General features: G+C 47.1%; 1 protein-coding gene across 2 annotated transcripts; it reads left to right on the top strand.

The window, feature by feature from the left end:
* Positions 1 to 733: 733 nt before the first annotated feature.
* Positions 734 to 25663, top strand: RAB43 (RAB43, member RAS oncogene family). Of its 2 annotated transcripts, none has more exons than XM_036321769.1 (3): positions 734 to 1176; positions 21893 to 22070; positions 24585 to 25663. In XM_036321769.1, the coding sequence occupies exons 1-3, from the start codon at positions 979 to 981 to the stop codon at positions 24833 to 24835; spliced, it is 627 nt and encodes a 208-aa protein (XP_036177662.1). In that variant the 5' UTR covers positions 734 to 978; the 3' UTR covers positions 24836 to 25663. The 2 variants fall into 2 exon arrangements, with proteins under 2 accessions (XP_036177662.1, XP_036177661.1); XM_036321768.1 differs by having other exon boundaries at positions 739 to 1176; positions 21887 to 22070.
* The last annotated feature ends 661 nt before the right edge of the window (positions 25664 to 26324 follow it).

Genomic DNA, 26324 nt, shown 5'->3' with positions numbered 1-26324 from the left:
CTGTGGTTGTCCACTCCCCTAGTGAACACTCCAGAGGAGGACATTCTGGATCCAAGTGCTGGGTCAACAGGCACCCAGGCCTGCAGGCCCAGAGTCCCCACCATTCCTATGAGCCTGCTTCTGACTGGGGAAGAGCAGCAGGCAAGCGACCCCAGACAGGCTGGCCAGGCCTGTGGAACAGGGAGGAAGGACGGGAGGCACTGGACAGCATCTGGGGTCTGGGCTGTAGAGTAGCTTAGCTAAGGCAGAGGTGGGCGGTGTGGAGCGCGGAATGAATAGGTGGAGGGGGCGTGGCGAGTGCTGGGGCGGTGCCGAGGGTGAATAGAAATGTGGGTGATGCTGGGCTAGGTGTTGAGGGCGGATCTGGGGGCGGAGCTGTAGGCGGGGCCTGGCGGGGGAGGAGCTGAGGGCGGACCTGGGGGGCGGAGCCTGGTAGTGGAGGAGCTGTGGGCGGTGCTGAGGGTGAAGCCGGGCAGGGGAGGAGCTGTGGGCGGTGCTGAGGGCGGAGCCGGGCGGGGGAGGAGCTGTGGGCGGTGCTGAGGGTGAAGCCGGGCAGGGGAGGAGCTGTGGGCGGTGCTGAGGGCGGAGCCTGGCGGGGGAGGAGCTGTGGGCGGTGCTGAGGGTGAAGCCGGGCAGGGGAGGAGCTGTGGGCGGTGCTGAGGGCGGAGCCTGGCGGGGGAGGAGCTGTGGGCGGTGCTGAGGGCCGACCTGAGGGCCGGACTGGCCTGGCGCGGAACCGTGGGCCAGCGGCGCGCTTCGCAGATTCCGGATTAGGAGAGTTGGGGCGGAGCCGGGGCCGGCGGGCTTCGGGCTGGCCGGGGCGGGGCGGAGGGCCGGCCCGGGCGGACCGGGGCCGGTGTTCGGCGGCGCCCCAGCTTCAGGTGTTGGGGCGGCTCCACGTCGCCGGGCGCCTGTGGCTTCCGTGAACCCAGGCCGCCCCCAGCGTCCGGAGTGCCGGCCCTCGGCTCCCTCGAAGCCATGGCAGGGCCGGGCCCGGGGGACCCAGACGAGCAGTACGATTTCCTGTTCAAACTGGTGCTGGTGGGCGACGCGAGCGTGGGCAAGACGTGCGTGGTGCAGCGCTTCAAGACCGGCGCCTTCTCGGAGCGCCAGAGCAGCACCATCGGCGTGGACTTCACCATGAAGACGCTGGAGATCCAGGGCAAGCGGGTCAAGGTGGGAGGCCCGGCCTGGGGTCCCCGGGCCGGGGGCCTGGCCCTCTTGGGCCACTGCGCAGCCGGGGCTCCGACGTGCACTGGGGTTGGCCAGTGCCCCGGCAGGTCTCCCTCAGCGGGGCGGGGATTGCTCTGTCCCCTCGGTACCTAGCGTCCAGGAGAGTTCGGAGGCGTCTGCCAAACCCCTTTCGCTTTTCCTTTTCCCTCCTCCCGTGGGGCAGGCCTGGGCCTGGGGGTCTGAGCCCGGTGCCGTCCGCACAGCGCCTGCCTCGGGCTGTGTGTGTGAGTCTGTGTGTGTCTGGGGGGAGTGGGGAGGAGACTCTGCCCTCGCGAACTCACAGCCTTTACTTTGCTCCAGAATCATGGGGAGGCAGCTGAGCGCCTCGGTGCCCGGGCGGGGGGCCTGGTGGACTCCGGGCTGGCCCGACCCGTCCCCCCGCGGGGGAAGCCGAGTTCGGCCCGCGGGTGGCGAACGCCGCGCGAAAACGACACCCGCCCCGCGGCTCGGAGCGATCAGGAAGTAGCTGCCTCTAGGACCCGAGGGCCCAAACTTTGGGTCAGAATTTCCGGCCTGGCCACGCCTCTCTGGTCTCTTTGTGGACTTGCTGGTGGAACTTTACTCGTCCACGGCCGGCGCTGGTCCCCTCCCCCAGCTGGAGTTTATAGAAACTGAAAATTTCGCAGATACCGGAAGGTAGGGCTGAGGACCAGTCTTTGGCAATGGCTCGGAATAGAAGCAGCAGGATGTAGTTGCCACAGTGCCTTGGCAGTTGTTTGATAAATAATATTTGTGATTATGAATCAGAATTTCTTAACCTGGTGTCAGCCCTCTCGGACAAAGCATTGTTCTTTCTCGCTCAGGAACTTAACTTCGCTGTACAGAAATCCTTGTCCTTCTGTCACGGTTTTGAGTTCACATGATCTCCAGGACAACTTTTTTATTTTTTTTTCCTTTCAATTGTGATTATCTTTTACTTTATTAATTTTAGAGAGGGGGAAAGAGAGAGACAGAGAAACATCGAGCTGTTGTTCCACTTATCTTTGCATTCATTGGTTGATTCTTTTTAAAAAAAATATATTTGTATTGATTCCATTTATTTTTATTTTTATTATTTTTTATATATTTTATTGAGTTTTTACATAGAGGGAGGGAGAGGGATAGAGAGTTTGAAACATCGATCAGCTGCCTCCTGCACACCCCGTACTGGGGATGTGCCTGCAACCAAGGTACATGCCCTTGACTGGAATCGAACCTGGGACCCTTCAGTCCGCAGGCCGACGCTCTATCCACTGAGCCAAACCAGTTATGGCTGTATTGATTTCGGAGAGGGAGGGAGAGATAGAAGCATCAATGATTAGAGAGAAGCTTTTATCAGCAGCACGCCCCACACTGGGGATGGAGCTCGAAACCCAGGCATGTGCCCTGACGGGGAATTGAACTGTGATCTCCTGGTTCATAGGTTGTCGCTCATCTACTGAGCCACACCTGCGGGGCTCCAGGACAACTCTTAAGAGCACTGGGCAGGGGCAGTACAGGGCAAGTGTTATCTCTGTGTTCTTGAGAAGTTGAGCCAGGGTATTGGAGTTGTTGAGTCCTGATGCTGGGGGCTCTGCCTCCTTGGTCTGCTGTAGCCTGCTCATGGTTGCCTTTGGCCCAGATACTTAGCTCTTTGTTCCTGCAAAAGTTGGATAATTTCTCAGTGTTGCCTCCCTCCTGCCCCTTCAAGGACAAAAAGTAAGCCAATAGCTTTTACATGGCCACAGTGCATCTAGTCGATGAGACAGTGGAAGCAGAAACTACCTGCCTGAAGGTTTTTATTTTTTTATGTTTTATTCTCACATGAGGACATTCATTGATTTTTAGAAAGGGGAAAGGAGAGAGAGAAAGAAGAGAGAGAGAGAGAGAGAGAGAGAGAGAGAGAGAGAGAGAGAAGGAGAGAGAGAGAGAGGAGAGAAAGAGAAACATCGATTTGCTTCCTTTAAGTGCCCGGACCTGGGATTGAACCCACAACCTAGGTATGTGCCCTGACTGAGAATTGAACTGGCAACCTTTTGGTGTGCAAGGACCAAGGCTCCAACCAATGGAGCCACACCGGCCAGGCCTGAAGATTTTTAATTTTTTTAAATATATATTTCAAAAATATATTTTTATTGGTTTTAGAGAGGAAGGGAGCGGGAAAGGGAGAAACATCAATGTTGAGGTCTGCTGTCTCCTCTCGCCCCCTATTGGTGATTGAGCCTGCAATCCAGGCATGTGCCCTGACAGGGAACGGTGACCTCCTGGTTTGTAGGTTGATGCTCAATCACTGAGCCACACCGGTTAGGCTGAGGGCTTTTTTTGTTTGTTTTATTTTGTTTTAAATAGTCTTTTGGGTTTCTGTGTGTTTTTGGTCTTCTTGGAACAGAAGGGAAAAAAAAGCAAGGTGTGGCAGGCAGCATTGAGTCATTATTTGGGCCACCCCTTTTAGAGCTAGCAGGTGGCCAGGAAAGGGCTGTGGAATATATCCATGGGCAAGTTTGTGCCCTGTAACCAGAAGCCACAGGGAAAGTGGAGTATTAAAACATAGGCATAATCAGCAGTGGTGCTCTTGCAAGCCGTAAGCCTGCTCCTCCTCCAGTGTTTGTGGTGGCCCGTGCTGAAGGTGGTCAAGGAGGGGGCAGGGTGTTCCTGTTTACCTGGCAAGATAACAACCTGTGCCCCTTTGGAGCCCAGGGTGTACTGTGAACCAGAGTACAGGTTATGCAATGCAGAGCAGGCAGTTCATTATTTCTTTTCCTTATGGTCACCTCCAGATTTTTCTTAGGAAGCAGCCAGGTGGGACTGGGAATAGGACAACAGTGTAGAATCATTGCCCTTCTCGAGAGTTTGTTTGCCAGCTATTTTACAGATGTGCTCTTATTATTAACACAGGACACACTTGCACCAGAGCACACAGCTACTGAGTGGCAGAGGTTGGAATTTTTCTTCCAGTTTTTCTGATTCCAAAGCATTGAGATCTTTCTCCTCCTCCTTAGAATCTGATTGTTGGAAGTGGGAGAGCCTTTGACGGTTATTTACCTCCCCCTTTTGCAGTCAGAGAAATCTGAAGCCCGGCGCACTGAAGAGGCTCTGAATTAAAACTGAGCGGTAGTGCGTGAGGGACCGTCTCTGAAGTCAGGCTTTCTGGGCTCTCCTGACTCATCAGGAACCAGTCATCTTTCCCCTCAGAGACTGTTTTCTCATCTGTAAAATGACTGTGAGGTGTCTTCCAGCAATGTAATTGAAAAACATAGGGTTATTGAGGTTTAATTTACATACAGTAAACTTCACACCCAATTTTAGGTGTATAGTTCTGTGAACTTTGACAAACATATGCAATCCTGTAACCACAGCCACAATCAAGGTCTAGAATACTTCCATCAATCCAGAAAGTTCCCTTGTATCCTTTTGTGTTATTGTCTCCCTTCACCCTAGTCCTGGCAAACACTGATCTGTTTTCTGCCTCTATAGTTTCATCAATGTGATTTTAACTGGAACCTTTGGTGAACAGAAGGGATTTAGTTTTAGAACCTTTCCAGGTTCTGTCCGGGGTCCAACAAGCATCCGGTGTGATCTCCTAAACTCCCTTTTCCTGGAATGCTGGCTTTTGCTCGATTTAAGCTTAAGGAACCTTAAAGATAGATCACCTAATGGTTTTCCAGCTCCTCCAAGCTCCAGTGCTTGAGGATATGGTGGGGTGAAGGGGGAAGGTCAAGAGACCACAGGTTTAGAAGAGCCTTAACGAACTTCTCACACAGCCAGAAAAATACTAATTTTAGTTAGTTTTATATTGAGGTCCCACTTGTTTTCATTTGACTAAAAAGTTCTGCTAAAAAATAAAAAGTTTGAGACATCACAGATATAATTAAACCCCTTTATTTTTATAGTTACTTCCTATTGGATCCAGAATAACATTCAAACTCCTTACCTGAAGAAATGGGCCACTGCCTGCCTTACAGACTTCATCTATTTCCCTGTGCCCCTCACTCAGAAATCTCCAGCCCCACTAGCTTTTTCTATTCTTCAACCATACTTGCCTCAGGCCTTTTGTATTTTTGTCCCTGCCTGTCACACTCTGTCCCAAGGGGCTCTGCTTGAGACCACCGCTTCATCATTTAGTTTCCACTGAGAATGCCACCTATTCAGAGAGCCCTTCCCTGGCCTCCTACCCCTCCTTTTTTATTATGGGATAAGTTTAAGGATAAGTTCATAGCACTTACCAAGACTTGAAATTATTTTGGTGTTGGTCTCCCCCTGTACAATTTTAGCTTCTTGAAAGCTCAGGGATCCAGTGTGCCTTGTGTAATCAGTGAATCCCTACACCTACAACAGTGCTCAATACATGTCTGTTAATAATTTTTATATTGAGGAAGCTGAGGCCAAAATACAAAAGTGAAGTGACCAACATGCCCAAGGCCACATGCAAGTCAGTGGTAAAACCAGGATTTGAACCCAGTCAAGCTGGCTTCTAAGCCCAATGTTTTTTTTTTACACTTGATCCACCCTTCTGAGTCCCTTTGTGTTCATAATGATAATCCTGAGATCTTGTAAGTTAATGAATCTAGTAAAAGTGCAGTTGTGGCCACCACACTTTGAGAAAAGAATGTGAACGTGAGCATTTTATAGATTTTCAGTTATAAAGATTGAAATCCCAAAGAATTTCAGGGTAAACAGATGTTCAGCTAACAGAACATCTAGCCAGTTCCAGATAGCTCACATAGCCTGCTGTGCTGGTTAGCAAGGCTCTGTATGGGGTGATTGGTTCCTGTCCCCTACCTCATGTGAATGCCGTTTGCTCTAGCTAATCAGACTGAACTTCTGAGAGTGAATCTTTCACATTGTGGAGTCTCTGAAAGAAAACACTGGATTAGGATTCTGAAGGTCTGGGTTGTATGTCCAACCACACTGCGGCCGGTTCCTTGGCATTTACGAAATGGAATGAATGATCTTCATTCTGCCTACTTCTTAGGGTTGTTGGAAAACTGTGGACATGATTAAAATAGTTTAACATTCTCTGTATATATTTTTGAATAGATAATTCATTCACATGGTTCAGAATTCCAAATTTCAAAGATGTGAAAGGACATACAGTAAAAAATCTCTTTCCACATTTGTTTCCCAAGCCAACCAGTGCCCTCTAATAAGAGGTAATCAATGTTAACCCATTTTTTTGTCTATCTTGAAAGTATTGTAAATAAAACCAAGGAGTCCTAGCCAGTTTGGCTCAGTGGCTAGAGCACTGGCTTGTGGACTGAAGGGTTCCGGGTTCGATTGTGGTCAAGGGCACATACCTTGGTTGCAGGCTCCTCCCCGGGCCAGTCCCTGATCGAGGAGCGTGTAGGAAGCAACCAATCAATGTGTATCTCTCACATCGATATTTCTGTTTTTCCCTCTCTCTTCCACTCTCTAAAATCAAGGAAAGCCCTGACTGGTTTGGCTCAGTGGATAAAGCGTTCGTCGGCCTGTGAACTGAAGGGTCCCAGGTTCGATTCCTGTCAGGGGCATGTGCCTTGGTTGTAGGCACATCCCCAGTGGGGGGTGTGCAGGAGGCAGCTGATCGATGCTTCTCTCTCATCAATGTTTCTAACTCTCTATCCCCCTCCCTTTCTGTAAAAAATCAATAAAATATATTTAAAAAATAAAAATAAAATCAAGGAAAAAATATCCTTGGATGATGATTAAAAAACAACAACAACCCCCCCCCCCCAGGAATCACAAATATAAGGAATTATTTTATTGCTGTTGTTACTATTTTTCTCCCTACATTAGACAAATTATTTTTTATTTTTAAATTAAATTTTTTTTCAATTATAGTTTACATTATTATTTTGAATTAGTTTTAGGTGTACAGCACAGTGGTTAGAGTCCAGCCATGGGCAAACTACGGCCCACGGGCCGGATCCGGCCCGTTTGAAATGAATAAAACTAAAAAAAAAAAGACCGTACCCTTTTATGTAATGATGTTTACTTTGAATTTATATTAGTTCACACAAACACTCCATCCATGCTTTTGTTCCGGCCCTCCGGTCCAGTTTAAGAACCCATTATGGCCCTCGAGTCAAAAAGTTTGCTCACCCCTGGGTTAGACAATCATATAGTTTACAAAGTGTCCCCCGCAATATTTCCAGCACTTATCTGGCCCCATACATAGTTATTACAATATTATTGACTATATTCCCTGTGCTGTACTATACATCCCATGACTATTTTTGTAACTACCAATTTATACTTCTTAATCCCTTCACCTATTTTACCCAGTCCCCCAACCCCATCCCTTCTGGCAACCACCAGTCTATTCTCTGTATCTATGAGTCTGTTTCTATTTTGTTTGTTTGTTTATATTGTTCTTTAGATTTCACATGTAAATGAAGTCATATGGTATTTGTCTTTCTCTGACTTATTTCACTGAGCATAATCTGTAGGTCCACTCATGCTTAGACACATTATTTCTTAACCTGCCCCTCTCCCACAACTCACTCCTCCCCAACCTCACTGTCCCCTAGAAAATTTCAGTTGGTTCTAAATCCTTAAAACATTCTGAATGTTCCTCTACTCAACTCTTATCTGGGACAACACAAAGGCCTGTTATGTAAACTTGTTTTTGCAGATTACTTGGGATGCAGGCCTCAAGTTTACACAGAGAGGTTAACCTTGTAAAATTAGACACCATTTCTTTAGCTCTCTATCAGGTTCACTCTCCCCTTTTGGGGGCTGGATCTCTCATTCACAGAGGTAAATACACCCCTGGGCCAGGTCTCCAGATTTCAGGACCTTCAGCCTTGAGTCTAAAGCTTCCCTTGGCCCTACAGTCGTTGTTTGTGGCACTTCCAAAAGGAAGGTAAGGGTAGGTAAAAAGAACCAGCTTCTTTTTAAAGCTTGCATCCATAGTCTTTCCAATCAGGGGCTGGCTTTGCTCATGTGCTATTCCTATTTACATAAAATTGGTTTGACTTTTTCAGTTTTGATCAGAGATAGCGAAAGGACTGTTAGGTAAGAAAGAAGTTCTTGTTGGTTGTCTGAAGAAACCTGTTGTGTGTGTGTGTGTGTGTGTGTGTGTGTGTGTGTGTGTGTGTATATATATATATATATATATATATTTTAATTTTTATAAAATATATATATATTTTAGAGAGAGAGAGGAAGGGAGAAAGAAACATTGATGTGAGAGAAACATCAAACATCAACTGGCTGCCTCTCCTCTCCTCTACTCCCCAAGCCCCCATGGGTTGACATTCAACCACTGAGCCATACCAGCTGGGCTGAAGAAATCTGTTCTTGATACCAGTGGCAACCATCCTCATTGCAAAATAAGCCTTGCCGCTCAAGTTTTCTGCAAGTCCTGAGGCAGCATGTGAAGTGGAAAGAGGGCCAGTGTTAGAACCCAACAACATCAGGTTAAAATTTTGGCTTTGCCAGATAGGCCCTGATGTCACTGCTTTTAACCTGCTTCACCTGCAAACCCCTAACTTTAAGGACCTGGTGTATAGCAGACCATCAGTAGATGGGAACTGATGTTGGTGTGGAAATCACCTGAGAGAGACAGTGGCATGGGAAGACAGGAAGTGTGGGGTTGCCCAAGTTACTTCACTGGTCTCTTACTATATCAGTCAAATGAAGAAAAGAATCCTTGTTTGACCTACCCATATAGGGTTTTCTGTGTAAGAAAAAGGAAGGGCCTGGCCCCTGCAACGGATACTGGCAGAGATTCCACAAGTCACAGACGGCCTTTAGCACCTTGAGAAATACACTACATGTCAGGTAGATGTTAAAATGGCAGTGAGTTCACGGTTTATTTATCCATACTGTAAGTATCTACTCTTTCTTAGGCATTGTTATAAGCACTGAGGAGGAGAAAAGGGAAATAAGAGACCGTTCTTGTTCTTTAGGAGCTAACATCTGGTTGGCGAACATCTGTGGAAACCAATACCTAGCGTGCAGTGGTGTCAATGCTGTTTCTGTAGTGACTGTGATTTCTGAACCAAGACTTGGAAGACATGGCCTGACAAGTACATATGTGTTTATTGTGGTGACAGCAGGACTGAAGTTTTAAAATTAGTACTGTTCCCTGAAAGCAGGATCCCGTGGCTGTCATAGGGATGTGTGTTGAGTGCTGCAGGGGCACAGAGGAGGCAGCAATCTGCTCGTCCCAGGGTTACAGAGGTAGTGAGGTTTGAGTTGGGCCCTGAAAGATAAGTGAGAGTTTCCCAATGGGGACAGACAGAAAGGACTTTGCTACCAAGATCACGTATGTACTAACTGTGGAGATGTGAAAGTGGAAGTGTGTGTGTTCAAGTCAAGTGTAGTTGGAGTGTGGGGGCAGTGAGACTATGGATGGGGTCAGGACCAGCCTTCTGATCATACTAGAAGGCGTGTTGACTGTCCTAAGGGAGGACACTGGTAACGTTTGTCTGGGAAAACCACCGTTTTTTCCTGAGGCTTGACATGGGCCGGAGGCATAATCGGCAGTGATTTTAGGGCAGTCAAGGGATCAAGTCTGAGTGAGCCTGCCGGCTTGGCCCACTCTCCATTAATTCAAGTAGCAGGGCATAGGAGGCACAGTTAGAGGGAAGGCAAAGTTCACTTTGGGACATATGGCATCTGAGCCCCCTGTAAGCCAGGCCCTTGTTTATGAGAAGTTTTGGAAAAAAGGAGCAAGTTGAGTTTCAGGGAATTATTGCAGAGGCTGTGAGGGCTGCATAACACCATTTACCAAAGAAATCAGAATTTGTAGTCGGGCTGGAAATGATTTGTAGAGTTGCTGTGCACACAGAATACAGCATGGGGTCACACAGAGCTCTTCTTCTTTTTTTAAATTAAATTTATTGGGGAGACCAGCCAGTGTGGCTCACTGGTTGAGCATCGACCTATGAACCCAGGAGGTCACAGTTCGATTCCCTGTCAGGGCATATGCCCGGGTTGCGGGCTTGATCTCCAGTGTGGGGCGTGCAGGAGGCAGCCAATTAGTGATTCTCTCTCATCATTGATGTTTCTAGCTCCCTCTCCCTCTCCCTCTCTGAAATCAATAAAAATATATTTAAAAAAATTTATTGTGGAGACAGAGCTCTTTTTATATTACTTTCCTGTGACTCCTCATCTAAAAAGTAATTAGACTTACCTTTTAGGGCTGTTTTGAGTATAAAATGGACCAATAGATGTGAAGCACTACTAGTGCCTGAAGGTTCTCAAAGCATGTTACTAGTAGAACCCCACCTTCACTCTGTGCTCCCACTGGCCTGGCAAAATGAAGCTGGTCGCCGCTATTCCCAAGTTACTGGTAAGGAAACACAGACTCTAGGAAGCTACTATGACCATCCTTGATCACCTGACTGGTGGAGTAGGTCAGGATTCCTGATTTCTCTTTCATTCAGACTGCAGATGGCTCTACCAAGGAGAGCTGCATTGTGACAAAGGACAAGGAAAGTAACCTTCATGCTGGGATTTGAGGAACCCGTGTTTAGGGGGCTTGAGGAATTTATGCTCAATACTGCTGACTGCAGAGAAGTCGGCTGTGTTAGGTTCACGTTGTTTATTCCTCCGTGTATTGCTAGCTCAGCATTCTCACTTTTCTCTTCACTTGGTCTCTGTCCAGCTCCCTGACTGTCTTTATTCCGCTAATAGACCGGAGTTTTGTAGTGTCTACTATCGCCCTATTGGTGCACTCATGTCTCAGGCTGTGACTTGTTTGTGAGCCTGGGCCAACCTCTTCTCTTCCCTTGGAGAACCGAGGCAGGAGAATGACAACAGTGTTGGCTGGAGGAGTGGCCCACAAACCACCTCCTGGTTTGACTCACTATATCCCAAGATACCATGAAAAATAGCTCAGGAACTTGTATTTGGGTCACTCTGACCAGTTTTTAGAGTTTTGCCCTGAGCACTAATTTTACCAAAGTCCTTTTCTACTGTGAAGAAGCAAGGAACTTTCCATTGCCTGATTTGTCATGCAGGAGAAAGACTTCAAATAAAATCCTCTTATGTTTCCATTCGGCGGGACAGTGCTGGACACGGTTTTTGGGAACTTAATCACGTGTGCTTTTTGTTTGTTTGCAAGAATAGTGTTTATATGGTAAACAAATAGCAAAAGTACAGCCTTGGCTTCCACTAACCCCACAGTCTTGGTGCAGGAAGGTCATCTTCCAGCAGTGAGTTGGGAGAGTCAGGCGATGCAGCGTCACCAGTCTCTGTGTTTCAGAGCAAGGCCCTACTGTCAAAGGACTCGCCATAGTTCTTCAAAGGCTGTGGTAAGCTTTGCGCAGGGGAAGGCCGCAGAAAAGGGTAGTTGCTGATGGACACTATTTTCTCTGTATACTCCACACTGAGCTTGCCATGGGCCAAGGCCCCCACTACAGAGGCAGTAGGTTGCTGCTGGGCACCAACTCTTGCACATTACTGACAACTGGGATGGAAAGAGAAGTACCAATTTTCAAGCATCCGACTGGGAAATGATCTCACACTGGATTCTTAATTACCGTAAGAGCTTCTGGGGGCCATCCGTTGCTCGAACACTGCATTTGTCTAAAAGCTGAACCATGAGGCCAAAAAAAACCGGTCAAAGGTTCTGGGAATTCGAGTCTGGGGCTTCACTTCAGTCAGCACATTATTCTGAGTATGGATATAACCTTGCAGCAAGACAGCTCGGTTGAGAGGACTGAGGTTTTGCAGTGTCTACTATTGTCCTATCGGTGTACCATGTCTCAGGGTGCATTTTATGTTCCCTGTCTGGCCCCCAAAGACACCTTAGTTTGGGACATTTGACTTAAATGGCTAACATTTTATGGTGTGGGCTGTTATACAGTCAAGAATTAAGGGCTTTGTGAGCATGGTGGAAAGAATGAATTCTGCTAGGGTTGGGCCCAGGCCTGTGTGTCAGGGAAAGCTCCACTGACCATGTGACTTTTGAACTGGGGTCCTGAAGGTTTGGTAGGAGTTCACCAAAAGATCAAGATGAATGCAGTCTATCCTAGAAAAAGGAGGTAATGACAAAAATGACAATACCCCACCATGGGTGTGGGGACTCAGAGGGACAGTGTACACTGGAAGTTGTTAGGTGTGGAACTTAGAAGAGAAAATAAACCTCATGGAGACGGTGCTTCCCTGACTGAGGCAGCAGCTGTTGGGCTGGAGCCTGTTGCCACCAGGGCCAGAGAAGGATGGAAACAAGGACTCTTGCTGTATTGGAACCCCCACCCATTCTACCCATTTGAAACTCACCTGACCGTCCCCTGCTGAGTGGGAGGCTGGCAGCTCCTGTCTTCCGAGCTGACACCCTCTGGGAGCCATTTCCATCCTAACTGGACCTCACTTCAACCCTTTCTGCCCAGCAGAATCTTCTGGACTTCACTCCAGATATCAGCAGCCAAGGCAATTTCCCCTAAAGAGAAAGCCTGGTAGGGAAAGGTGAGAGAAGCTGGAGTTGTGCCAGGTGGGGGGTGAGACAGTTAAGGAGTGAGGGCGCAGGTACAGTTCACAGTACAAAGTCCCTGTCTGTTTGTCAAATGAGAGTACAGGAGAGTACTTCTGGGGGGCAGGGGGGTGGTTTCCTAAACTAGGGCCTAGAGCCCAGCTACTAGATGGAGAGCAGGCAGCGCAGGGTAACAGGCTTGTAAGGGCAGAAATAGTATTCATCCATCCACCATATATTTATGGAGCACCTTCCACATGCCAGGCACTGTGCTGGGTACTGGACACATGGAGAAAGCCAAACAGACACAAGTCTCCCAGGAAGGTTCTCTTTAATTTATCTGAAAATATCTTTATTTAACCCTCATTTGTGAGAGATTTTCTTTTTTCCTGGATAGACTTTGGTGCTGAGAGTTTTTTCTTTTTTTTCCATACAAAGATTCCTATTTATTCATATCTGATTTATTCATTTTTTATTTTATTTTAAAACCCGTATGGTTTTATGAACCGGTGTCTCCCCAATAATTTCAAAGAGAGAGAGAGAGAGAGAGAGAGAGAGAGAGAGAGAGAGAGAGAGAAGATGACACGATCTGATCCGTGAGTACTGCCTCATTTAGGTTTCAGCTCCCAGGTGGCAAAAATGTTTTTGTGCCCTAACTGGTTAGGCTCAGTGGATGGAGAGTTGGCTGGCCTGCGGACTCGGGGTGTGTGTGTGTGTGTGTGTGTCCCAGGTTCGATTCCGGTCAAGGGGGGTCCCAGGTTCGATTCCGGTTAAGGGCATGTACCTTGGTTGAGAGTTTTTTCTTTTCAACACTTCTCAGCATTGTCTTCTGGTATTCATTATTTCTGATGAGAAGTCACTTGTCATTTTTGGTGTTGTTCTTTTATGTCTTTTTATTCCTCCCAACTGGTTTAAAAATTTCTTTTCTTTTCTTTTTATCAGTTTGGCTATGGTTTCCCATTATATATTTTGTATTTCTTTTGCTTGGGGTTTGCTGAGTTTTTTGGATAATTAAGTTAGTATTTTCAACAAATTTGCAATTTCATTCATTAGTTCTGCTACATTCTCAATATTTTCTACTTCTATGACTGCAGTTATGTGAATATGAGACTGTTTGATATTGTCCCACAGATCCCTGTTCATTTTTTTTTTCAATCTATATTTTTCCCCTTTATTCTTCAGATTGAATATTTCTTTTAATTTTTCTTCAAATTCACTGGTTCTTTTTTTCTTTTGCATTTTCATGCTGCTGTTAACATTATTGAATGAATATTCCATTTCACTTATTGTACTTCTAAGTTCTAGAACCTGGAGTCTCTTTTAAATATCTTTAAAAATTATTTTCATTTTTTGCTGAAATCCCCTATTTACCCACTTATTGTGATCATATTTGCTCTAATTTTTTGACCATATTGTCCTTTAGTTTTTTTATTATATTTAAAATAACTGTTTCAAAGTATTGCCTATTAAATCTATATATGGGCCATTTTGGCATCATTTTTTTATTTTTAACTTATTTATTTTTAATCCTCACCCAAGGACATGTTTAGAGAGAGGAAGGGAGGAAAGGAGGGAGAGAGTGAGCGAGGGAGGGAGGGAGAGAGAGAGAGAGAGAGAGAGAGAGAGAAACATCATTGTGAGAGAAATATCGATTGGTTGCCTTTCTCACATGTCTCGATCAGGAATCAAACCCAAAACCCAGGTATGTGCCCTGACTGGGAATTGAACCAGCAACCTTTCGGTGCACAGGGTGACACTCAACCAACTGAGCCACTCCGTCCGGGCAATTTTTTTTACTGGCATTTAAATTTTCTTTTTATTTTTCTTTTTTTATTAAATCTTTATTGTTCAGATTATTACATTTGTTCCTCTTTTTTTCCCCCATAACTCCCCTCCTCCCAGTTCCTACCCCACCCTCCACCCTTACTCCCCACCCACTGTCCTCATCCATAGGTGCACGATTTTTGTCCAGTCTCTTCCCGCATCTCCCACACCCCTTTCCCCCCCAAGAATAGTCAGTCCATTCCCTTTCTATGTCCCTGATTCTATTATAATCACCAGTTCATTCTGTTCATCAGATTATTTATTCACTTGATTTTTAGATTCACTTGTTGATAAATGTGTATTTGTTGTTCATAATTTGTATCTTTACCTTTTTCTTCTTCCTCTTCTTAAAGGATACCTTTCAGCATTTCATATAATACTGGTTTGGTGGTGATGAACTCCTTTAGCTTTTCCTTATCTGTGAAGCTCTTTATCTGACCTTCAATTCTGAATGATAGCTTTGCTGGATAAGGTAATCTTGGCTGTAGGTTCTTGGTATTCATCACTTTGAATATTTCTTGCCACTCCCTTCTGGCCTGCAAAGTTTCTGTTGAGAAATCAGCTGACAGTCGTATGGGTATTCCCTTGTAGGTAACTGGGTTTCTTTCTCTTGCTGCTTTTAAGATTCTCTCTTTGTCTTTTGCTTTTGGCATTTTAATTATGATGTGTCTTGGTGTGGTCCTCTTTGGATTCCTTTTGTTTGGGGTTCTCTGCGCTTCCTGGACTTGTAAGTCTATTTCTTTCACCAGGTAGGGGAAGTTTTCTGTCATTATTTCTTCAAATAGGTTTTCAATATCTTGCTCTCTCTCAACTTCTGGAACCCCTATAATTCTGATGTTGGTACGCTTGAAGCTGTCCCAGAGGCTCCTTACACTATCTTCGTATTTTCGGATTCTTTTTTCATTTTGCTTTTCCAGTTGGGTGTTTTTTGCTTCTTTGCATTTCAAATCTTTGACTTGATTCTTGCGCTCCTCTGGTCTGCTGTTGGGAGTCTGTATAATATTCTTTATTTCAGTCAGTGTATGCTTAATTTCTAGTTGGTTCTTTATCACAACATCGAGGGTCTCATTAGATTTCTTGAGGATCTCATTAAGTTTATCAGCGGCTTCTAGACAGTTCTTGAGAGACCTTAAAATTGTGGTTTTGAGCTCTATATCCTCCATTTCTGTCCTGTTTCTTTGTCTCGGCATTTTTTATGCTTTCTTGGTGCACCCCCTAGTGGTCTTTGTGTGCAGTCTTGTTGTAGTTAAGCCTTGATTGTTGTGGGTAATACCGGGGGTGATTTGACCTCCAGGCCAACTGGCTGTGAGAATCAGCTGTGTCTGCAGTGAGAGAACTTCTGTCCTCTGGGGAGGTGCTAATCTAGTCTTTGCCTGAGGCTAACCAGCAAATGCCTCTGTGCAGGGTTTAGGCAGGGCGGGTCCCAGGGGATCAACAGGGCAGGCCCAGCGAGCAGTTATGGCTGCTCTCAGTCCCGTCCCCAGAGGCTCTGCCTCTCAGAGTCCCAGCAACCGCTGCAAACCTCGGAGAGAAAGCTGCCTTCGAGTTCCAACTGAAGCCAGACAGTTCCGCTTCTCCCGTTTGAGTCTGGGTCCCTAGAGACTCGCCCAGAACTGGAGCTCAGAGCCTGGGACTCCCTCCCGATTGAAACAGATAACCGCGCCCTCAGCAGCCAGCCCGCTTCGCGCGCACCTCCGCACCTTTGTATTTTCCGCACTGCGCCTCCTCTGAGTCTCGGTATGCTGTTCTCTTTCCTTCTAGTTGAAGAATTTCCCCTCAGCCAGCCTTCCTGTGGTTCTGGGTGATGTCCGTTCCGTCTTTTAGTTGTATTTTTGAAGTGGTTGTTCAAGGCAGCTAACTCCGGTGTTTACCTATGCCGCCATCTTGGTTCCCCCTAAGTTTTGTTTTTCAATTAGAGTTGACATTCAGTATTATTTTATATTAGTTTCAGGTATACTGCATAGCAAGTAGACAATCATATATTTACAAAATGTTCCCCCGATAATTCAAGTTACCACCTGGCACCATACATAGTTATTAAAATATTATTGACTATATTTCCTATGCTGAACTTTACATTCCCTATGACTGTTTTGTAACTACCAGTTTGTATTTCTTACCCCCCTCCCATTTGGCAGCCATCACTCTGTTCTCTGTATCTATGAGTCTGTTTCTGTTTTATTTTGTTCTTTAGAGTCCACGTATAAGTGAAATAATACAGTATTTGCTTTTCTCTGTCTAACTTATTTCACTTAGTGTAACTCCCTCTACATCCATCATGTTGTCACAAATGGTAAGATTTCATTCTTTTTCTATGATGGAGTAATATTCCATTGTATATATGTTCCACATCTTCTTTATACACTCATCTATTGATGGGCATTTGGGTTGCTTCCATATCTTGGCTATTGTAAATAATGCTGCAGTGAATGTAGGGGTGCATATATCTTTTAGAAGTAATATTTTGGATTTCTTTGGGTATATACCCAGAAGTGGAATTGCTGGGTCATAAGGCAGTTCCATTTTTAATTTTTTGAGGTAACTCTATACTGCTTTCCACTGTGGCTGCACCACTCTGCATTCCCATCAATAGTGCACCTTTTCTCCACACCCTCACCAGCACTTGTTTGTTGATTTATTGATAATAGTTTTTCTGACAGGTGTGAGGTGATATCTCATTGTTGTTTTAATTTGCATTTCTCTGATGATTACTGATGTTGAACATTTTTTAATATGTCTATTGGCCATCTGTACATTCTCTTTGGAGAAGTGTCTACTCAGGTTCTCTGCTTATTTTTTTTCCTCCCTTGAGCCATAAAATTTTATTGACAGATCAGAGGAAGAGCTGGGGTAAGGCTCCCTCCCTTCCAGAGCATCCCTCTGCTGGAAGCAGGAAGCCCAGGAGTCTGCTGGACTCAGGCCGTCTTGGTGACGGGCAGGTTGGTGATAGGCTTCCTGGCCCTGACACAGGCTGTGGTAGGTGACGATCTCCTGCTCCAGCTGTGTCTTAATGTCAGGAGCTGCTGTTACTCCAGGTTCTGACGCTTAGTGCCAGCACAAATGTCACTCAGCTGGGCTTCGATACTGCTGATAGCGCCTGGACCTGTCACTAGGCTCTGAAACAAGCCTGTGTTCCAGCCAGCGTGCCTATTAGGGTGGCTTTCATGTTGAGCTGAGACTGAAGCTTGATCTCCAGACCAGTTGGTGACCTCTGTCTTGCTAATCGGTTTTTTTTTTCTTTTATTTAAGAAAGAGAAAGAGAAAGGGGGTGGGGGAAAGAGAGAGAGAGAGAGAGAGAAACATCAATTTATTGTCTCACTTATTTATGCATTCATTGGTTGCTTCTTGTGTGTGCCCTGACCAGAGATTGAACTGCAACCTTGGTGTATCTGGACAACGCTCTAATCAACTGAGCTACCTGGCCAGGGCCATCTTGCTAATGGGCTAAATCGGCAGTTACTCTGTGTGGCCAGCGACCTCTGGTTCAACTCCTCAGTCTGGCTGGTGAACCAGGTCATCATCCTTCCAGTTCTTCTCAGGTTCTTCTCAACCATGACCAGGTTTCTCATATCACTCGGGATCTTAGCAGGTCAGTGCTGGAGTGGAATCCACCTCCACACTGACCTTGTCACCACCTGGCCCTTTAGGGCACTGATTTCCTCATGGTTCTTCAGATAGGCCAGCTTTTCCTTCAGGCCTTCAATCTGCATCTCCAGATCTGCTCCTGCCATGATCAGCTCCTCCAGCTCTTTGCACAGGCTATTGATGTCAGCTTCCATGCTCATGCGTAGGGCCTGCTCTGCCTTGAACTTTGTTGGAAGTCATCCACAGCCAGACGGCATTGTTAATCTGCAGGACAATCTTGGAGTTCTCAATGGTGGCACCAAGAATCTTGTCTCGAAGATCATCAATGGCCTGGTAGTAGTGGCTGTAGTCATGGGCACCCCGGGCGCCTGCTTCTGGTGCCAGTGATGATCTTCACCTCCAGGTCACCTGTTGGCCTCCTCCAGGGCATGTACCTTCTCCAGGTGTGAGGCGCTGAGGTCTTGAGGTTCTGCATGGTCACTGTCTCGTTGCCCACCAGAAGCCTGTCGGACCCAGCCAAGGTGCCCACATAGCCACGTCTGTAGCCCTCAGAGGAGGGTGAGAACACGAAGCAGACGGAGGACATAGACACACCACAGTCCTCCAGGCCCCCATGAATGGTGGGTGTGCGGTAGGCGCCTTTGCTCTGAAGTGCAAGGTGCCCGCCCATGCCCTGGAAGGATGAGGAGGCCCACAACTGCCAATGCAACTATAGGAAGTCATAGTGAAAGAGGACTCTGCCACTCATCAGAGGAGTGGAGAGGCTCTTACCTCTCCCTACTTATTTTTAATTTGGGTTGGTTGTGTGTGGTTTTTTTTTTTTTTTGGTTTTGTTTTTGTTTTTTGAAAAATATATGGCCCTAGCCGGTTTGGCTTAGTGGATAGAGCATCAGCTTGCGGACTGAAGGGTCCCAGGTTCGATTCTGGTCAAGGGCACATGCCCGGGTTGTAGGCTCCTCCCTGGCTCATGTGGGATCTTAGTAGTTAATTAAATTACTGGTTGATCACTTTGAACCTGTGTATGTTTGTTTTTATGTTTTGTTAGTGTTCAAGGATGTTTGTTTTGCCTCTCTAACCGGACAGAACTCAGCCTCCAAACCTGAGACTTACGTTGGGTCTTGGTTTTAGGATTTGTTGGGGCAGGTTTATGAAGGCCTTCCTCCAGCCATAGTTCTCACTCATAGTATACAGCCTTCCTGATGTCTCAGCTTAATAGCTGGGTCATTAACAATGTGCTAAAGAGGCACCTTGATGTGTCTGGGTAGAACTTCAGCATCCCCTAGCACTGCTCAACCTCTATTTCTGTGTTTGGTCTATTCTTAACTCTGTTGGAGCCACTCTGGTAAGATTCTGGTAGTCTGATCCTGTGCATGGAGTCCTCAGGTGAGGACTCACTGGGAACTCCCCCACATAGACTGTTGGGCTCTCACACCCCCTACATTGCTCCATCCATCACATCTAGAGATGCTGATCTTTGCCTCCCTGGCTCAGTGGGACCACCATGCTCTGCTTGGATTCTATCCACTGTCCTGTGGCTAGGAAACCGCCCCTGGGTAGAGAGTTTTGGTGATCATGAGGTACATTTCATGAGCTTTGCTTCTTGCAGGGTTACAGTTTTGTGCTGCTTGTTTACATCAGGCAGCACAACGGGGTTGAAAATGGCAGCCTCCCTGTTTTCCTCAGCCCAATGGTTGTTTGTGGAGGGAAGGTGTGTCTGCTGTTGGTCACTCTGCCAGGGCTGCAAGTTGTCCTGGAGTGCTGGGCCTGCTCTGGATGGGTGAGCATCCAGACGCCCTGCTTGGCTGTTGTCTTGGGATCTCACTTAGCGATTCCCTTTGCTTCCTTTTGAGTTGAATTCTCTGTTTTCTGAAGCCCCCGTTTTCTTATTTTTGATTGGTTTCTTTAGGTAGAGGAACCTTCAGTAGTTTCCTGATAAAGGGTGGTAGGAAGGTAAATTTTTTGAGGCCTACACGCCTGAAAATGCCTTTATTAAACCATCACACTTGACTGATAGTTGATTGAGTAGAGAATTCTAGATTGGAAATAATTTTCCATCATAATTTTAGGCATTGTTTGATTGAGTATCTAATACCATGTGAATCTTTTGTGTGAAACCTTGAAACCTGTTTTTTCTTTTTCTGTTTTTACTCTGGGAGTTTTTCTTCCCTATTATTCTGGAATTCTCAGTCAGGTGTTTTGTGTGGGTCTGTTTTCCTTCATTGTGTGTGTGCTTAGTGGACCCTTTCAATCAGTTCTGGGCATTTTCTTGAAGTATTTCTTTGATTTTACTTCCTCCCCCGACCCCCTTTGAACCTTTTACTATCACATATTGTACCTCCCAGGCTGTTTCTACAATTTTCTTTTCTCTTTTCCATCTCTTTGTATTTATTTTTTCCTTTACCATGGAGGGATGTCTTCAACTTTTATCTCCCAACCCTTATGTTGTATTACTCATTTTTGTTATATAGTTAATTTTCAAGAGCTCTTTTTTATTTCTGACTGCTCCCTCTGCTTAACGTGTTTGTTGTTGTTTCACAGATCTTTTCTATCTCTGAAACTCTTGATGATTGTTTTTGAGGTTTTTGCTTTTGCATAATTTCTGTTTCCTCCAAGTTGCTTTTTTCCATGTTTATCCTCTGTCTTTAGTGTTATATGCTCTCCTCTGGGGTGTGGAGATGAGTGCTTGGTCATTTGGATCCCAGGTTTGTGTAGTGTCAATGTTTACGCCTTTTGCTTCGCCCCATGCATGAGCTAGCAGGCAGCATAAGCCGTGGGGTATGGAGCCTGGTTTCCCTGTAGCCTCTTAGAGCTGAAGAGTAAATAGGAATCCTCAGGACTGGAGGATTGTATTTGGCATGTTGTGGCCCAGAGGTTAACTCTCAGACTTTTCTTGGTGGGGCCTAGGGAAAAGGTTGTCCTCCATACCGAGAGGGGCATTATCCCTGCCCCCAGGAACTGTCTGAGACCCCTGAGGTCTGTCCCACTCCGGACAGACTAGAGGGCCTCTGATACCTTGAGAACTAGATAGAGAGGCACTGACAGTACTTGTGCCAGCAAAGGAGCGTGGATGGACCTGCAGCCCAGTGTGGACCAAAGGCTTGTGTTCATCCTCAGAGAGCCCCAAGAACCTGTGATTTCTGGAGTGGAGAAAGCAATCCCTGAGCTCCTGAGAGCCTGGTACCTGCCTGCTCTGATGCCTGTCCGCACTATCTCTCCCAGTCCTAGAACTGGTGGTGGTCTCCACCTAGAGTGGGAGGCCTCCTCATCTGGGCACAGTGTAGGGCCAGGTCTGCCCTGCTCTATCTTGTGTCTGTCTTGCCAGACTGCTGCCTCTATAGAAAGCTAGAGAAGCTCCTGCCACACACAGGTACCTCTCCTGCTGGCCAGTGTCCAGGAGGGCTGGGTATTGGGCGCTAATGAGTGTTGTTAAGTGAAGACATGGGCAGGAAAAGATGCCAAGCTTTTTGCGTTTGGTCAAGATGGGTCAGTTGATGGTAAAGGCCCCAGGAAGGGCTCTGCCCGCTGCTTCCCCTAGGCCCTCATTGACACAGCCCAGGCCTCCCTTACCACCAAGTAGGGAGTATATTCCTGGGTATTTCTGAGGCAGATAGAGAACCCTAGTTGTGGGGGAGCCTTACACAGCGCAGGGCCACTGAGTTGCTTTCTAAGGGCTCAGAAGGGCTTCTCTCTCTCTCTCTCTCTCTCTCTCTCTCTCTCTCTCTCTCTCTCTCTCTCTCCACCTTCTAGACCTTCTGTGTGATTCCAGTCAGGGTTTGGGCTGGTGGCCTGCCAGTTGGAACCAGTGCTTTCGGCATGGGTGTGTGGGGTTGCCCTCCCTGTCCCGGCCATGTCATCCGGTTCATGGGAGGCTTCCTATGTCTTTAGCTGCAGATCTGGGACACTGCCGGCCAGGAGCGATTCCGCACCATCACCCAGAGCTACTACCGCAGTGCTAATGGGGCCATTCTTGCTTACGACATCACCAAGAGGAGCTCCTTTCTGTCAGTGCCTCATTGGATCGAGGACGTGAGGAAGTATGCTGGCTCCAACATTGTGCAGCTGCTGATCGGTGAGCTGGGAGGGATGAAGTCAGGGCTGGCAGGGTTCCTTGGGACCACAGATCCTGTCTCAGTTTCTCCTTTTAAAAAAAATTTTTTTTTAATTGATTTCAGAGAGGAAGGGAGAGGGAGAGATAGAAACATCAATGATGAGAAAGAATCATTGATCAGTTGCCTTCTGCACACCCCCCTATGAGGGCTTGAACCTGCAACCTGGCATGTGCCCTGACTGGAATTGAACCATGACTTCCTGGTTCATAGGTCGATGCTCAACCATTGAGCCACACTGGCTGGGCTCTCTCTTTTTTTAATCCTTACCTGAGGATATTTTTCCATTGATCTTTTAGAGAGAGGGAAAGACAGAGCAAAACATTGATGTGAAAGAAACACATGGATTGGTTGCCTCCTGCATGTGCCCCAACCAGGGCCCAGGCCGGGGAGGAGCCTGCAACCAAGGCATGTGCCCTTAACCGGAATTGAACCCGGGACTCTTTGGTCTGCAGGCCAACACTCTATCCACTGAGCCAAACCGGCTAGGGCTTCTCTCTCCTTTTAAACAAAGGAAAGCCAGAGCCCAGAGCGGGCCTGAGCTTATCCAGGCAGGAATGGAGCCAGAACTTGAAATTCTGATTCTGCTCGTCACTTGTGAAGTTTATTTAAAACTGGAGTTTGGGAAGAAAGGGAGCTAAAGTTTGATTTGCGGCGCACACGTGTCTGCACAGTGGTCAACACTGGTTCAGTCTTGACACGTGTCTTTGGGTTTAATTCCCATAACCTGACTACTCCTTACTTGTCAGGGCATGGGCATGAGGCTCAGAGAAGTGAAATGATTTCTCAGTTCAAACAGCCTGTGAGCATACACACGTGAAATTTGAGTGTAGTTTAGTACTAATCATAATTCAGCAGATTAGGGCTCCTCAAATGTTCCCATGCCTCCAAAGCCATAAAGCACAGCTGCTGGGCACCACCTGCAGAGCATTCAGTTCAGGAGGCCTGGGTGAGGCCCAGGAATGTGCATTTCTAACAAGTTCCCAGGTGACATCTGGGACATAGCTGTTGCCGACTCAGGGAACCCACTTTGAGAACTACTGTTGCAGAGATGCGGATACCTCCATTTCCCATTTTTTTCTCCTCATAAACTTCCCAGAACTGGGCTCAAGAAGCTTTGGACCACTTGTGTGACCCCTGGGTCCTCACCTCAACAGTCAGACTGATTTTTCTAAGATGAGGTTGTACAGGTGGGTCCTGGATGTTGCTCCAGCTGGGGAAAGGGTGGCTTGGTCCCACACACCTGCCTGGACTGGGGTGAGAAGGGCTAGCAGAGCTCATCTGCCGGGAAGTAATGGAGCTCTCCTTGCCCAGCCTTCCACATTCCTTTTATCCAGGACATTTAAAATAAGACATTTTATTATTGAGTATTTTACACAAATACAGAAATAACATAGTGTAACGAACCTTAGACCCATCACCCAGCTTCAGTAACTCATGTCACATTTCACCTCCACCTCATCCCCTCCCTCCCTTGTATTATTTTCAGGCAATTCCTAACTACATCTGTAATATTTCATCTGTAAATATTCCAGCATGAATCAAAAGATAAAAACACTTTAAAAGACATGACAAGAGTACCATTTTCACATCTAAAAATATTGACATTTCCTGAATAAATCAAATAGCTGACCTGTGTTCAGATTTATAATTACTCATAAACAACATGTGCTTTTTTTTTTCTTTTTGAAATCAGGATAAGTTTCACATATTGAAATTGATTGCTACATCATTTAAGGTTACCAAATAAATTTCAGATATTTATAGACATTTATCTATTTTTTTGTCCTCCCTATAATCACATTATAAAAGTCAACCATTTAGAAACTTAAAAAATGCTTTTAAAAATTGGGTCAAGGAGTAGTTTACTAGATGATTTGGGATGTAATGAGACACCTCACACCTGTAGGAGGAGCCAGTGATGTACTCTCAGGTAAAGTGGTCGTCTGTAGTCTTAGTAGTAGAAAAATAAGAGAGAATAAATAGTAAGTATAATAACGGAATTTTACCAGAAAAAAACCAAACACAAAAAGAGCAGTGCCAGATTTCTTTAACTTACACATTTATGGAGTACCTGCCAGATGCCAGTTGTTTTCATATTTGTTGTATCATTTAATCCCTGCTCTGCTGAAGGTGGCATCAGATGGGGAAATTGAGGCTCAGAGATGAAGTGACTTACCTAAGTGATAGGAAGCTGGAGTTTCTACCCAGATTTTCTTCTGACTTTAAAGTATGGTATTCTTTTACCTAAATTTTATTGCTATATCTTAGAAAGAGTCAAAATATACAATCCTCTGGCAAAGGTTAAAAACAAAGGGTGGGGTGGACTACAGGATAGAATAGCAGCTTTAAAATAACAGTTTGGTTGTTGTTTTAAAGATCACCATGCACAGCTAGGAGCTGACAGGGCATCAGGTGGGATTGGGCTTCCCTGCACCAGCCGACCTCACCACGCTGCTCCTGGCCTTTCCCCGCAGGGAACAAGTCGGACCTTGGCGAGCTCCGGGAGGTCCCTCTGGCCGAAGCGCAGAGCCTGGTGGAGCACTATGACATCCTGTGTGCCATTGAGACGTCTGCCAAGGACTCGAGCAACGTGGAGGAGGCCTTCGTGAGGGTGGCCACAGAGCTGGTCATGAGGCACGGGGGTCCTCTGCTCAGTGAGAAGAGCACCGACCACATCCAGCTGGATAGCAAGGACATTGGAGAAAGCTGGGGCTGCGGGTGCTGACTGGGGTGCAGGGCAGGCAGGCAGGGGCCTCCCCTTCTCCTCGCTCTGGTCTGCCAAGCCCAGCCCTCCAGAGCTGGCCCTCTAGGGCACCCGTGATTCTAGAGCAGCTGGATAAAGTCCTGGAATCATTCATCCCATGGCCTGGATGCTTGATGGGAAAGCTCCCCCAAGGAAAGGAGAAGCAGGGTTCCTCCTGCAGGAGCCTGTGGTCACAGGGCAGGGTGTGGGGCCCGCCCTGCCGGTCAGTGGCTGTTCCCTTCATGCTCTTACATTTCAGGACTGGCCCGAGCTCACAGTGTGGACCACAGCTGGAGAGGGGCCTGGACCTGCCTGCCCTGCTCTATACAAACTGGTTCTGACCATTTCACACCTGTGTCTGCTGCAGCCGTAGCAGCAGGTTGCTGCCTCCCAGGGGTGTGACTGGTTCCCAGGTCATTCCAGGGCCTCCATATGTAGCTGAGAGAGCAGAGCAACCAGCCCAATAGGTGGTTTCTGAGCACAGCCCAGGGAAGCCCCGACTCCTTCCAGGGCAGGAACCTTTTTCACTGCCAGCTCTGAGCTCACAGACACCATGGGGCCCAACTTGCTGCCTTAGCAAGACCTCTCCAGTTTTCCATGTAGCTTCTTGTTTTCATTCACAAAAGTGTAGGCCCACAGCCAAGCAGGGATTGTCTGCTGGCTTGGGACCCAAAGTTTTGTCACTCAGGTTGCAAAAACAGTTAATTCTTCAGTTCTGAGGTCTCAGAAGCTTGGGGGTTGGGGAATGAGATAGGAATGTGGACATTTAAGGGAAAAGTAAAATCTTGCATCCTTGAGGCTCAGGTCTGAGAAATCTGTCCTGTCATGTTTAGAGCACCAGCTCTCCGCTGCTCCCAGTCTAGCTTAGATTTCCCAGCCGAAGAGGCGAGGCCTGGTAGTTCTGGGCCTGGGCATTTCACCACCCGTCCTGCCCCTCCCCTCCTCTGAGCCCACCTGCCCCCAGCAGCCTCCACATGCGCAGATGCTGAGGTCAGAAGGCAGGGTGGAGCCGAGGTCACTGGGCGTCTTCGAAGCAGCACCAGAGTCTGGCGTAGCTCAGAGGATCACAGAGTCTGGACTTAGGTGATCTTCCTAAGCCGGCTCAGTTCTCCCGTCAGCCCAGTTCAGCCCCGCTGGCCTCTCAGTGTGGGGCCTCAGGAGATGAACTGAGAGGCCGCATCATGGAGAGGCAGCCCAGAGCCTGCACCTGACAAGCAAGGAGGCTGCTGGCTTTAGTCCTCAGCGGCCTTGCTGGTGAATGGGGCCCCGGTGCTGGTAGGGAGCTGGCGCCTGCCCGGCCTCGCCATTGCCTGGGCTCCACCTGCCGAGTAGAAAGTGCCTGTCACCGAGGGGTTCCCTGAAGAGGGTTCCTTTAAGGTCAAAGGTCCTTAAAAGACAAAGGTCCTCCAGCCCCATGACCCCTGCTAGGGGCTAATATTTGGGCAGAGCTGGGCGTTGAATTTAGGCCCCA

Source organism: Myotis myotis, unplaced genomic scaffold, assembly GCF_014108235.1.
Source record: "Myotis myotis isolate mMyoMyo1 unplaced genomic scaffold, mMyoMyo1.p scaffold_m19_p_9, whole genome shotgun sequence".
Taxonomy (NCBI): domain Eukaryota; kingdom Metazoa; phylum Chordata; class Mammalia; order Chiroptera; family Vespertilionidae; genus Myotis; species Myotis myotis.
Note: the sequence above shows the minus strand (reverse complement) of the source record. Positions and strands in the feature narration are given on the sequence as shown.

Coding starts and splice junctions, on each gene's coding strand:
- RAB43 (XM_036321768.1), top strand. CDS start 979: ATGGCAGGGCCGGGCCCGGGGGACCCAGACGAGCAGTACGATTTCCTG. Junction 1,177..21,886: donor TCCAGGGCAAGCGGGTCAAG/GTGGGAGGCCCG, acceptor CTATGTCTTTAG/CTGCAGATCTGGGACACTGC. Junction 22,071..24,584: donor CATTGTGCAGCTGCTGATCG/GTGAGCTGGGAG, acceptor CTTTCCCCGCAG/GGAACAAGTCGGACCTTGGC.